The following is an 11,242-nucleotide window of genomic DNA, read 5'->3' on the forward strand; positions in this document are numbered from 1 at the left end:
ACAGTACTTGCTTCCATCCCTTCTCTACTCTGTCTAGGCTTGGAGTTCTGCCCTTGCCAATCTACAGAGAGCTATATGAGTAGTAAGAGACAGGAAGGAAAAAGTCTCCAGGTAGCCGTTTACCAAGCATGAGAAATCTCTGGATTCCTCTATGTAATCCTAACAGTGTGCCAGATTTACAAAAACAACTTAGACGAATTCTTGAAATAGAGATGACATTTATAATTACTCTCAACTAAAATTCCAGACAAGTATGCCAGCCGTGGTAATCAGTAAATCACACATGGTCAGAAGACAAGCTGTTTATTCTTTAGACACTGTCAGACTATATTAAAAGCTACTAACGTCTAAGGGAACCTAAATACATTTACATTAAAAAAAAATACATGTCATCTATGTCATAGCAACACTAGTTGACCCAACCTGCGGAAACCTGTGAAAATTAAGACCAGTTGTGTTGATCCAGAGGTGAAGTTCCGAAAGTGCTTCAGTTCTAGAACTTACTGCAGAGGGAGGACTGCGGGTGGCTCCATGAGGGACACGTGCAGGTGCCTGAAATGAGACCCAAGGCAAGTTCAGCACCAGCCAAAGATTTTGGTGTCTTAAAATGTCACTTAGGCCGCAGAAATCTTTCTAGCAGTTTTACGAGAAAGGAAGGACCTGGCTGACTATATGCACTGCAAGCCGACAAACTGTAACTCTAGGCCCCTCCAGACTGATCTTGTTTTGACATACAACCCTACGTTTCCAGCTTAGCATCAGGTACAAATCAGGACAACCTGTTCTAGTTTTTAATTCTGAAATTACTATACCCTATTCAAGCTTTAAATAGTGATCGTGGACAGGACAATTTCAGGAACTTACTTTGAAGTCTTATACTTCTCCCTGATTGCTTGCTGGGGCCGGTGGGGTATAACGAGGCACGCTTTATGTAGCTCACTCAGGCAGGGCACAATTTCACTTAATGAATAGCCTGTAAATGCAGCAAGGGTTTCTGGCTAATCAAGACAAAAGACAAAAGAAGAAAACTTCATCATATATCTTTACAAGGTAGCAAAAATCTGAAAACTGTGAAATAAAGGACACGAATCACTTAGTAAGTGTCCGTATTCATCCCAAAAAAAACCATAATGCTCCTTCAGAGACTTTAGAAGTAAGATATTAGGAAGAACAGTCAGAGTTCTAAATTTGCTCATATTGTACAATTATAATGCTCAGCTTGGGGACAGTTTATCTGTTCTCTCATGAGCAAGATTTTTACTGGCCCCTAAAGAGCCTCTACTTACCTGAACATTCTATTTACATAGACTATGAAAGATTCTTTGCCAAAAGCAGTATAAGAAATAAGAATCCTAGAAAACAAAAGTAGGTGATGCTCCACTCTTTTAGCATGAAAAGTGAGCCTCCAGAACCAAATCTTGGGGGTCCATTTTCCATCTTGCTAACCGTCGCAGGCCATAAAGCAATGCTAACTGCCCTGTTCCCTTGAAAGACTGATACAACCTTCTGACCATCCTACTTGGATCCAGATTTTTTTTTTATACTGAGAGGAAAAGTCCACATCTTTGCCTCGAAGCAGTCGATGCTTATGCTAGAGGCCCTCCTTGCGTGAGGGTGGGTGTTGAGGTTTCCAGGCCTGCTTCTGTTGAGTGAGGGACCACCATCTCTACCACCATCTCCTTGACTTCCTGCAACTTCTCCTCCCCATGGGGCTAAGCCACTGGGTCAAAGCTATGAAGATGGCCCCGCAACACTCAGCAGCATGGTGTAGTCTGCTGGCAAGACACCCAGTTCCCTATTGAACTAAGCCTCGCTCGTAAGAGGCCAGCCCATTCAAAGCCTTGCACATTAATGAACAGACTTGAGATAGTCTTTGCAGTTCACCTAGAAGGAAGTCATTAGACTCTTACCCAGAAGTGCCTGTTCACAGTATAGTTTGCCAGGCAGTAAGCGGCTGCGGCTATCAGTGAAGGAAGATATTTCAAGAACGGGTCAGCTTCAAGGAGACTCAGTTCTGCTACGTACTAAGCACAAGAGAGAAAAATCTCATTGGAATTAGGAACTTGACTAAGGTTACAAGTAAATCTGGAAATGTCAAGGGAACAAACTGTGTCATCTTTGTTCAACCTGCATTTAGTGATGAGCACAGAAATAGATGCCCAAAATTATTCGCTGGGTTAATGATTGCCATGCCTGTCCATAACCAGAATAACATTTATGTTGTAATAAATTTCAATACACAAGTATTTGGCTGACCCAAACAGTATATGTGATGGGTGACTTATACTAGCAGTGCAGGTTTATGCTGGTCAAGTAGCATCGCCCTGGCCACCGAAGTGGACTAGAGCCTTCAGCCAAAGGCAAAAATATGTCCGTATTAAAGGTTTCAATTTATCAGGCAAATGCATGTAGTTCAGAGACTAGAACAGTACCAGTGGGAATTTATCAGAGTAAAAGACACGTATTGGGAGATCTATACAGACATCCTTATTACTCTTTGCATAGCATAGAAACACCAGATATATTAGATCATTATAAATGGAAACCTCGGTTTTCAAACCAATACTTATGGTACCTTAACTAAAGTTCTATAACCAAATAGTGCTTTATTATTTAACATGTTAGGATGAGATTAGAACTAGATCAAACCATATTTATTTTGTTCCCATTCTACAAACCCAAGGGTAGTGTGTGCTTGCATGTGGTCTGTATACAACAAGAGAACAGTTTCTAACCTGAAATTTCTTTAAGAGTTAGGTGATTAGACAACCCATGTCTGCTAAACACAATCAATAGTAATGTGTCATAACCAGAAGTCACGTTCTTAATATTAGCTCTCTTTCAATTGCTAAAAAGCTTTTCTGGGCCCAAGGCAAAGGACTGAAAAGAAAGGCAGAAACTGAAGGAGGCTGTTTTTTTGCCCAACTTGGCACCAGAGTTCTTGGAAGTCCCGTGCCATACCTTGGCCAGGTTCTCAGTCCTGACGCACACCCCCTGCCTCCGTAAGTACTGAAGGAGAAACTGGTTGGTGGTTGGCACCGTCAGATCAAAAGCCAGGACCTTCAGGAGCAGGTGTTCCATTCTCAGCAGTTGTCGTTTTGTGTAAGTGTCATCGGTTATGTAGACAAACTCGTCTACTTCTGGTGGGTATATTTCTTCATATTTCCTATGAAAGGGAAAGGGTTGGGGGAAGTGAAGCTTGGACCCTGTGGCTCTCCTTCTTGGGTGCTCACTACCATGCCTGTCACCTGGCCCTTGCAGACTTAAGTGTCACTTAACAAATGGCTAAATAGTACAGGGCTGTGAAAATATTAGGAGCTGGTTTCCAGAATGAGAGCATGCGTATTACAAGGATACGTCGTACTTACTGCTAGGACTAGTAAAGGAGCAATTTCAGACCGAGAATTTTAGGTTTGGGCCTCTGGTGTGCTGAAAGATTCCCAATGACAGACATACAGGTAAATTCCTCTTATGTCTATAGACTTCATCTTGTGGGAAAGAATGTTATGTTGAACACAGTGGTAGAAAAAAATGCCTTAGGTCTTAGATTTTTCTAAAAAAAGATCAATTTCAGCTTTCTCTATTGAATTATCAAGAGATGCTCTATATCCAAGAGAAAGATACTGGGACAACTTCACTGTTATCAATTCTTTGCTTTTGCTTTTGTTTCTCCTTTCTGTAGAGAAATTTTTGCAAATTTTTTGGCATTAATACGTATAATGTCTCAGACCAGAACAGAAAAAATACCACTACTCACCAGCAGGTCACTTATTTAAAAGAAGCTTAGCCACAACCAGCCCTTTTCTACATAATTAGGTATCTTTATGAATGACTGATAGTAACAGGAACCAGCTAGACTAGTTTATTCACTGTGACCAAATAAACTGGGTTATTATGGGTCACTCACTAGATCAGGAAGCAGGCTTTTATATAACTGAAATCTCTTTAAACAGGAATTTATACTCACAATAGAATACAAGTAAAAGACTACACAAAACAGTTACATTAGATCCTGAACTGGAGCCGATGGCTGCCTTCCTTATGATATAGGACTTGTTGTTAAGAGGATCTTAAACATCTCAATTGAAGAGTGAACACATGGTAAGATTCAGCTTCTCAGTAAATATCGTAAAAATGATATTTTCTCAAAGGAGTCATGCACAAGCTTTCATTGTCAAGCACTGCATTTCTTCAATAAATGGGAATGGAAATCAAGTGTGTAGACAGGCTGAAAGTCCCCCATTATTCAAGCTGCAGAACACTTACGAAGCCAGCAGAATAGCTGCCGTTCCTACGAGCTGCAGTTTCCCTCTCAGAACAGACATGCACGACAGGAACCTGTCCAGGAAGTTGACGGCCAGGTAGAGGGTCTCTGCCCGGAGTTTGTACTCCTCCCCCACCTCCACCAGCCAGTCCACCAGAATCGTGCGCATGCCTTCCGTGATGTCTGGCTGCTTCTTCATGTAGTGCGCCTTGGGCCTGTGTCTTACCTGTTAGGGGAAAGAGTTTCCACGTTTAAATAGTTGCTTTGTTAGAAAGATCGCTTCATAGTACAGCTGCTGTTTTGAAAAAGCTCATTGCCAAAGAAATCTTTACTGTAGCATGGAAGAAAGCGTGAAATCCTGGCTCTGTGTAATGCAATTAGTTAATAAATAACTTAAAGGAGGTGGAAAGTGGCAATGATGGCCATTCCCGAGAGTGAAATTCTTAATATACAGACCCTCTGGGTCACAGAGATAGGATCTACTTGCTACTCACCTCACGACTTTCACAGCATTCTTAGGTTTGGATGTCACAAGAATGCCATTCACTAATGGTTGTGGCAAAGAGCTTATAACTGTCTTAACAGGAAGTGCTTGGGGTGCTGGAAATCGGGGAAGTTAGGAAAACTCACTTCAGCTTCTCTAAGGTACTGATGAATTTCTTCAGCATATTCAGTCACATTTATCACATCTGTACCAAAATCTGATGCATCTTCAGGCTGCGGGTGGAGAGATGAATCCACCAGCATAGGGGAAACTGCGGGAGGGTTAACATTATTGGGTTAAGACATTTAACTTGTAAACACAGGTTCCATCCACTAACCCTCCACACAGGCAGTTGTGAAAATCATTTATTACTTCATGGTTTTCTCTTGCTAGTTATATGCTAGTGAACACTGCAGGTGATTATGAATACAGGGGACCCTCGGCCTTACGTGAGTCAGATCACCTGTGTTAAAATCCAGCAGGAAGTGAAGGTCTGAGTTGAGTGTGCTGGTGTCTACTTCGTAGGGCTCCTCAAACACCATCCGCTCTTGCCCCACGCAGCTGTCTCTGTCCCCCTGCTCAGGTTCATCCATGTAGATGTCAAATCCTTGCTTGGCGGGCACGTGAACTCCGTGGTCGGAGAGCGCTGTCTTTCCAGCTGGAGGCCAGACATTTTCTGATCCAGAGAAACACCTGAGTGTTGTGAGCCCCTAGAAAAGGGTTATTTTTTTTTTGTTAGATGCCACCCCGTAGACCACATACATGCTAAGAAATCCCCTGTGATTCAAACCAGCAGGCTGGGAAGAGGAGTGGAATCTTACACTGAAATATCTATGTCTGTAGTTTAATTTTCAGAAAATGAAGCTTCCCCAAAATGATTTCTCCCTTATCTTTGTCTACATTTGACATTTGGGAAAAGAGCTACCTAAAATTTGTCATCTTCCTCACATATTTATCAAGGAAAACTCAAGATGATAGGAAAAAAAGAAAAAAGAAAAGCTACGAGCTGACCTCCAGAGTGAGATAGGTACCACACGTGGGGGGGACTGTGGAATCGGCTTTCGCGCTTGTAGCATTACACACTTTTATACCAACCCAGTGTGATTCCTAACACATCTTACAGAGTTCCTACAGTCCTCCTTAAATAGTAAACTTTTGGTCAACAAGCCCCTGTAAAGTTCCCTTTTATACCCAGTGATTTAGAAACGTGATGATTTTAGAAATGTGTACTACTAAATTCTCTTACAAGCCAGAGAATCTTATTACATGACATAATGTAATCACCCTTAGGGAAACCTAACCCTCAGTTGCTTCTCCCTGGTTCCTGTAGCATTAACAATGGGAACAATGGGAATGAATTGAACACCATTGCCCATTAAGGTGAGTCATGTTGGATGGCCTGAAGGTCAGCTGGGCCAGGACAGGTGGGCAGGCTTTATGAATCTGCGTTCTATTTATGCAAATACTGGGTGAAGCTACTGCATTAACCTTTTCTTGTTTGTAATTAACCTTGGTGTTTACTGTTGAGGCTACTTCCAGGTTAGTATGCGGCTCCACAACTTTCCCTTCCATCTAGCAAGTTAAACATGTAGCTAATGTCTAGTAAACAAAAAGTGCTTTATGTAGTACTGGGGGAAAAAAATCAAAGGGACTATAAAGGGCCCAAATCACAAGTTATTATAGCCGGATAACCATGACTCTAAATTACTACCAAGTTTGACTTTTGCTACATAGAGATATAAATGTACGTGGATTGAGACATACATTCATTAAACAAAGATTTGCCGAACATATTCTATGTGCCAGACACTATTCTAGGTCCCCATTTAGCAGTGAATAAAACGTTCAAAGAGGACTGCCCTCATGGAGTTTGGTGGGGGGGTGGGGAGGACAAACAAGAAAAGATACTGTCAGTCAGGTGGTGATAAGTGCTTTGAATAATAACATGAAGAGGACAGAGTTGGGCAAAGATATGAACAAGGTAAGGAGTAAGTCACACAGACAGAAGAGGGAAGAGCATTCTGGGCAGAGGGAACAGCATGGATGAACACTCTGACGTTGAAGTGTGTCTCAGAGACACAGCAAGGAGCAGACAGGGCAGAGTGAGAGAGGGAGTCAAAATCAGAAAGAAAAAAGAAGCCGTAGCACGTGGGCCTTACCACAGGCCATCTAAGGACTGTTCCTATTCAGAGATGGGCGGCCACTGCAGAGTTCTAGGCAAAGGTGTGGCATGATCTGACTTATGTTTTACAAGGACCGTCTCGGCCGTGTATGGGTATAGAGAGCAAGGAGGATGAGTAAGATGACCAGTCATACAACTTGCGGATTCTGGGTAAGACACAACAGAGGTTTGGACCAGGAAGGATGAGAAATGAGATTCTAGACTTTTTCATAAGTAGAGCCAATCGTATTTTTTCAGCAAATTAGATGTGGGGTTGGGAGAAAAAGAAGAGTCAAGGTTGACAAAGGTTTTGGGGGCTGAGTAACAGGAAGGATGGACATTCCATTTCCTGAGATGAGGAAGACTTTGGGGAGAGCAGGGTGAGGCCAGGGCTGGTGTTTGGTTTTGTGGCACTATGAGATGCCTACTGTACGATATGAGTGGAGACATCCAGAAGGCAGCTGACTCTGTGAGCCTGCAACATAGCTGAGAGGTCCAGAGGTAAAAGAATGAGTCGTCAACGGGTGGATGGCACTCGATGCCAGGAGACTTGAAGCGATTGCTGAGGGAGGGAGGGAGTGCAGATTCAGATTGTATACTAAGCCCTGGCACATGCTAACTTTTAGAGGTTGGATAAGGAAGAGCCAAGATATTGGGGAGACAAGTCTAGGGAGCTCAGTGGAAAACCAGCAGAGAGCCATGTTCTCCAAGCTGAGTGAGAGGAAACTATCAGGCAATAAAGAATGACCAACAACGTCAAATGCTGCTAATCAGTCAAGAAAGGAAGGAACTGATTAAGAGTTGAGTCAAAGAGAATAAGAGAAGAATTTGAGACAAGAGTATTCATTCAACAAATATTTGTATTTCTAAGTTTAGGCACTGTTCTAAACACTGGGAACACAGCAGACAACCTGACATCCCAAATCCTCATCCTGATGGGGTTTATAGTCTAGCAGGATAGACAAACGCTCAAGAAATATTGCTATAAATGGGACAGTTGCTGCAAGGAGCTTTGTAGTAGAAAGGTTTTTAAGGTTGAAAAAATTACCACAATATATTTGCATGCTTCTGAGTTTGACCTAGTAGAGAAGAGAAATCTACAAAGAGAAAGAAAAGTTGCTAGAATGATATCCTTGAAGAGGAAGGAGAGCATAAGGTGTGTTGCACACATGGGAGGTTCACCTCGCATAAGAGCAGGGACACATCAGCTGTGTAGCAGGAGGGGATGGCAGAGTCTATGGTACATGGGGGCATGTGGGCATTCTCTTCTGGTTGCATCTACGTTTTTAGGAAAATAGGATATAAAGTCATTAGCTGAGAGTAAGGATGGAGATAGAGGCTGTGGAGGATAGAGAGAGAAGGGAAAGTATAAAACAGATTTCTATAAGAAGTTCGTAGAGGAATATACAGGAGTGTAAAGGTAGCACCAGGCAACATAAGAGTGTTAACTAATGGTTATGAATTTAAAGTGAGCCCACTCAGCATAGGCATAACTGCCAATTTTTAAGAGGTTTTAGACTTGAAGTTTAAAGAAGTAAACATTGCTAAGCACATTAAGTCTCTTAAAACCATCTTTACTCAATTTTTTCCAAAGCTTGAAACAGATTACCTTGGGTATATTTCTCTCACTAATCAGATGCCACCAAAACACAGATGACTTGAACAGTCAGTAGATAAGGAGGAGCTTCTGATCTGGCCTCCATCATGGCTTTTTTTTTGGCGTGGGGGTGGGGTGGGGGGTGGCTTTCTTAAACCTCTCAAATTATCTCACCTATGAAATGGAAAGAACATCTACCTACCTACTTCACGGTACTATTGCCAACGTCACTCCACTACAGATGTACCATACAGGCTTAAGGCATGGCTATGAGAGGGTTGTCTAATAACAGACTTGAGGAAGCTTTTTTTTAATCTCAAAATCCATTCTTTTTTTTTTTTTCTTTCATAATGGATTTTTTTTTTCAAAATCCATTCTTAAGGATCCAAACCCCTCATTTGCATTTTAAGTGTCTGAATTTGTTGCCAATCTGGTAAGGGAGGTACCTATGATCAGTTAAGCTCAAGCAACTAAGATCAGATGGCCTGTGATCTGTTTGCCCAACTGTCCTTTGTCAGTCCTGGGGAGAAGTCTACTTTCAAAGCACGCATTTTGAAGTAATCTACTCTAGCTGGAGCCAATCCTGATTCTAACACCATCACCAACTAATGTAACAAAGGTTATCCATAATGCTTTAGGCCCAGCCCAGATCAGTCTGAATACCACTCCAACCTGGGGGAGCCCCACTTCCATAGTTCATTTGGGGGCATTCACATTTCCTTTTAGCCCACAACTTAAATGACTTTACACATACTTAAACAGTTCCTAGACCTATTTCCTTGATGCTGGGAAAATGACAGAGAAAATTATTCAGTATTTCTATCTGGAAAAGGAACCAGACAAAGTGATCTTTAAAAAAAAGAAAAAAATCAATGTCCCTGTAGTCTAGATTCCAGGGTTAGAATACTCAAGGGGAATTGGTAGGTAAAACCGTGAGAGAAATCCACCTCCCACCATGACAGCACAGCCCTTCTTCACAAGCAGCCTTCCCAGCACTTCTCAGTCATTACCTGGCCACAGGTCCTCCTGTACTGCCCATTCTCAGTCAGCACCCCTAGTACTGTTCTTTGTGGCAGATCCTGGCCGAGCTGGCCTCTGGTTATCATTTGATAGGCATCAGGACCTTGGGAAGCTGGACCCAGCACTGCTCCGCTCTTGGAGCTGCTGAGATGCATATCCTCAGTCTCCACAGGCTGCTGCTCTCGGGGAAGGAGAAACAGACAAGCCGGTTAGTCAGAGTCTTCCACTGAAGGCTCCAAAGATGCAGCGAATCCCTAGAAGAGAGAGCAGAGACATATAGCTTTTCCTACAGTTATTAGGGCTGAAAGGGTATGAGTCACCGTACAAGCGATCAAAGCTGCTTTGAACCAAAACAGTGATTTGAATCTCTCCAGGCTTTCTTCCAAGACCTGGGTAACGAACGGCTGGAAGGAGAGAGACATCAGACAAACCTCTAAGCCCGGACACTAAGCCCTAGGTTAACGGGGAGACCAGACCTACAAACCTGTGTCTCTCCCGGCTATGATGCTTATCTGACACCCTACCATCCTCCTGCCTGCAAACATATGACCCAAGATACATCACTGTGGGAAAGTACGCCCCCTTCCGAAGTGACAAGCTGAGTTCTCTTCCACGGCCCTCCTCCCACAAGACAGAGGACCCCAAAACCTGCTTGGAACCCACAGCGGGCCTCGCTCTTCTCGGCCTTATATCTTGATATTTGTCTGGAACAATTAGCAAGCGCACACGAGGATTGGGAGTGAGAGGCCGCCTGAGGGGGCGGGGCGGGGGCGGGGCGGAAGGGGACCGAGGTGTTAATAGATTCCAGCCGGGGCGCCGGGCTCCCAGCAGTGGCTGCCCGGCGCTCAGCGCCGATTACTTTCAACCCCTGCCCCGCCCGCGTCTATTGAATCGGCCAATCAGCGGCGCTCCTGGTCCCCGCTGGGGGCCGTTTCCATGCCGACCGCTGCAGGCGCGCGCGCTACGGGGCCGCATCGCTATGGCGACCCCCTCACCTGACACGCTCCAGGCCGATGGACCGCCAACCGGCGGCCCCCGGCCCCTCCTGCGCGGCCCTGCCCGGGCGTGCCCGGGCGGGCGGTCGCTGTGGGCACACGCGCCCCTTCTGGCAGGCGTCCCCGGCCTGGGAGGGAGGAAGGGGGCCCACCCCGCGATGGCCGGGGTTTGGAAGGGACTGTTTCCTTGAACCCGTTCTCCCAACAGCCGCTAACTCCTCCCGCTAACGTCTTTTCCGCGGCCCGCTCCTGAGAACCTTGGCTCGGGAGAGCGACGCGACGCCCTCGGGGCAGCGCAGGCCGCGGCACCTTGACGGCGCCCGCCGAAGGGCGCGGCTCGCAACCCTTTCCCGGCTCACACACCTGCACCTCCTCCCAGAAGGAGGACAAGTATCAGCGGGTTGGCCCCTAGTTTGAGCTGGAGCCTCCTAATCCGTGGTGGCGCCGTGTCCTCGCTCATTTTGGGTGGCCGGCCTGGGTTCTGGTGCATGTGGCCGGGTAGGGCAGGAGAGGAGATCTGGAGTTTTAGGGTCGCACGTGGTGCTCGCAGTCTCCACGAGAGGTCTTCCCCGACGGGTTCCGGCAGCCACGGTGTGGAGCAGGTCCAGGAACGCCAAGATAGTGGCCCAGGAAGAGGAAGGAACGCGGTGGCAGCGATGGGGACTGGGACGTTGAGTGGGACAGTGGTGAGGCTTGGAACTGGGGGCTGGGCAGGTGCGCT

The 11,242-nt window shown here is 45.1% G+C and overlaps 1 protein-coding gene across 2 annotated transcripts; it reads right to left on the reverse strand.

Annotated features, from left to right (window-relative positions):
* Positions 1 to 287: 287 nt before the first annotated feature.
* CCNA1 (cyclin A1) lies at positions 288 to 10,747 on the reverse strand. 2 transcript variants are annotated; one of them, XM_032496017.1, is made up of 9 exons: positions 10,522 to 10,747; positions 9,517 to 9,702; positions 5,212 to 5,458; positions 4,895 to 5,019; positions 4,267 to 4,490; positions 2,962 to 3,166; positions 1,911 to 2,024; positions 865 to 998; positions 288 to 552 (listed from the first exon to the last, which is right to left on the reverse strand). In XM_032496017.1, exons 2-9 carry the CDS (start codon positions 9,679 to 9,681, stop codon positions 501 to 503), a joined length of 1,266 nt encoding a protein of 421 aa, XP_032351908.1. In that variant the 5' UTR covers positions 9,682 to 9,702; positions 10,522 to 10,747; the 3' UTR covers positions 288 to 500. The 2 variants fall into 2 exon arrangements, with proteins under 2 accessions (XP_032351908.1, XP_006182708.1); XM_006182646.3 differs by lacking the exon at positions 10,522 to 10,747 and adding an exon at positions 10,190 to 10,500.
* Between the last annotated feature and the right edge of the window lie 495 nt (positions 10,748 to 11,242).

This window comes from Camelus ferus, chromosome 14 (assembly GCF_009834535.1).
Source record: "Camelus ferus isolate YT-003-E chromosome 14, BCGSAC_Cfer_1.0, whole genome shotgun sequence".
In the NCBI taxonomy this organism is placed as follows: Eukaryota; Metazoa; Chordata; class Mammalia; order Artiodactyla; family Camelidae; genus Camelus; species Camelus ferus.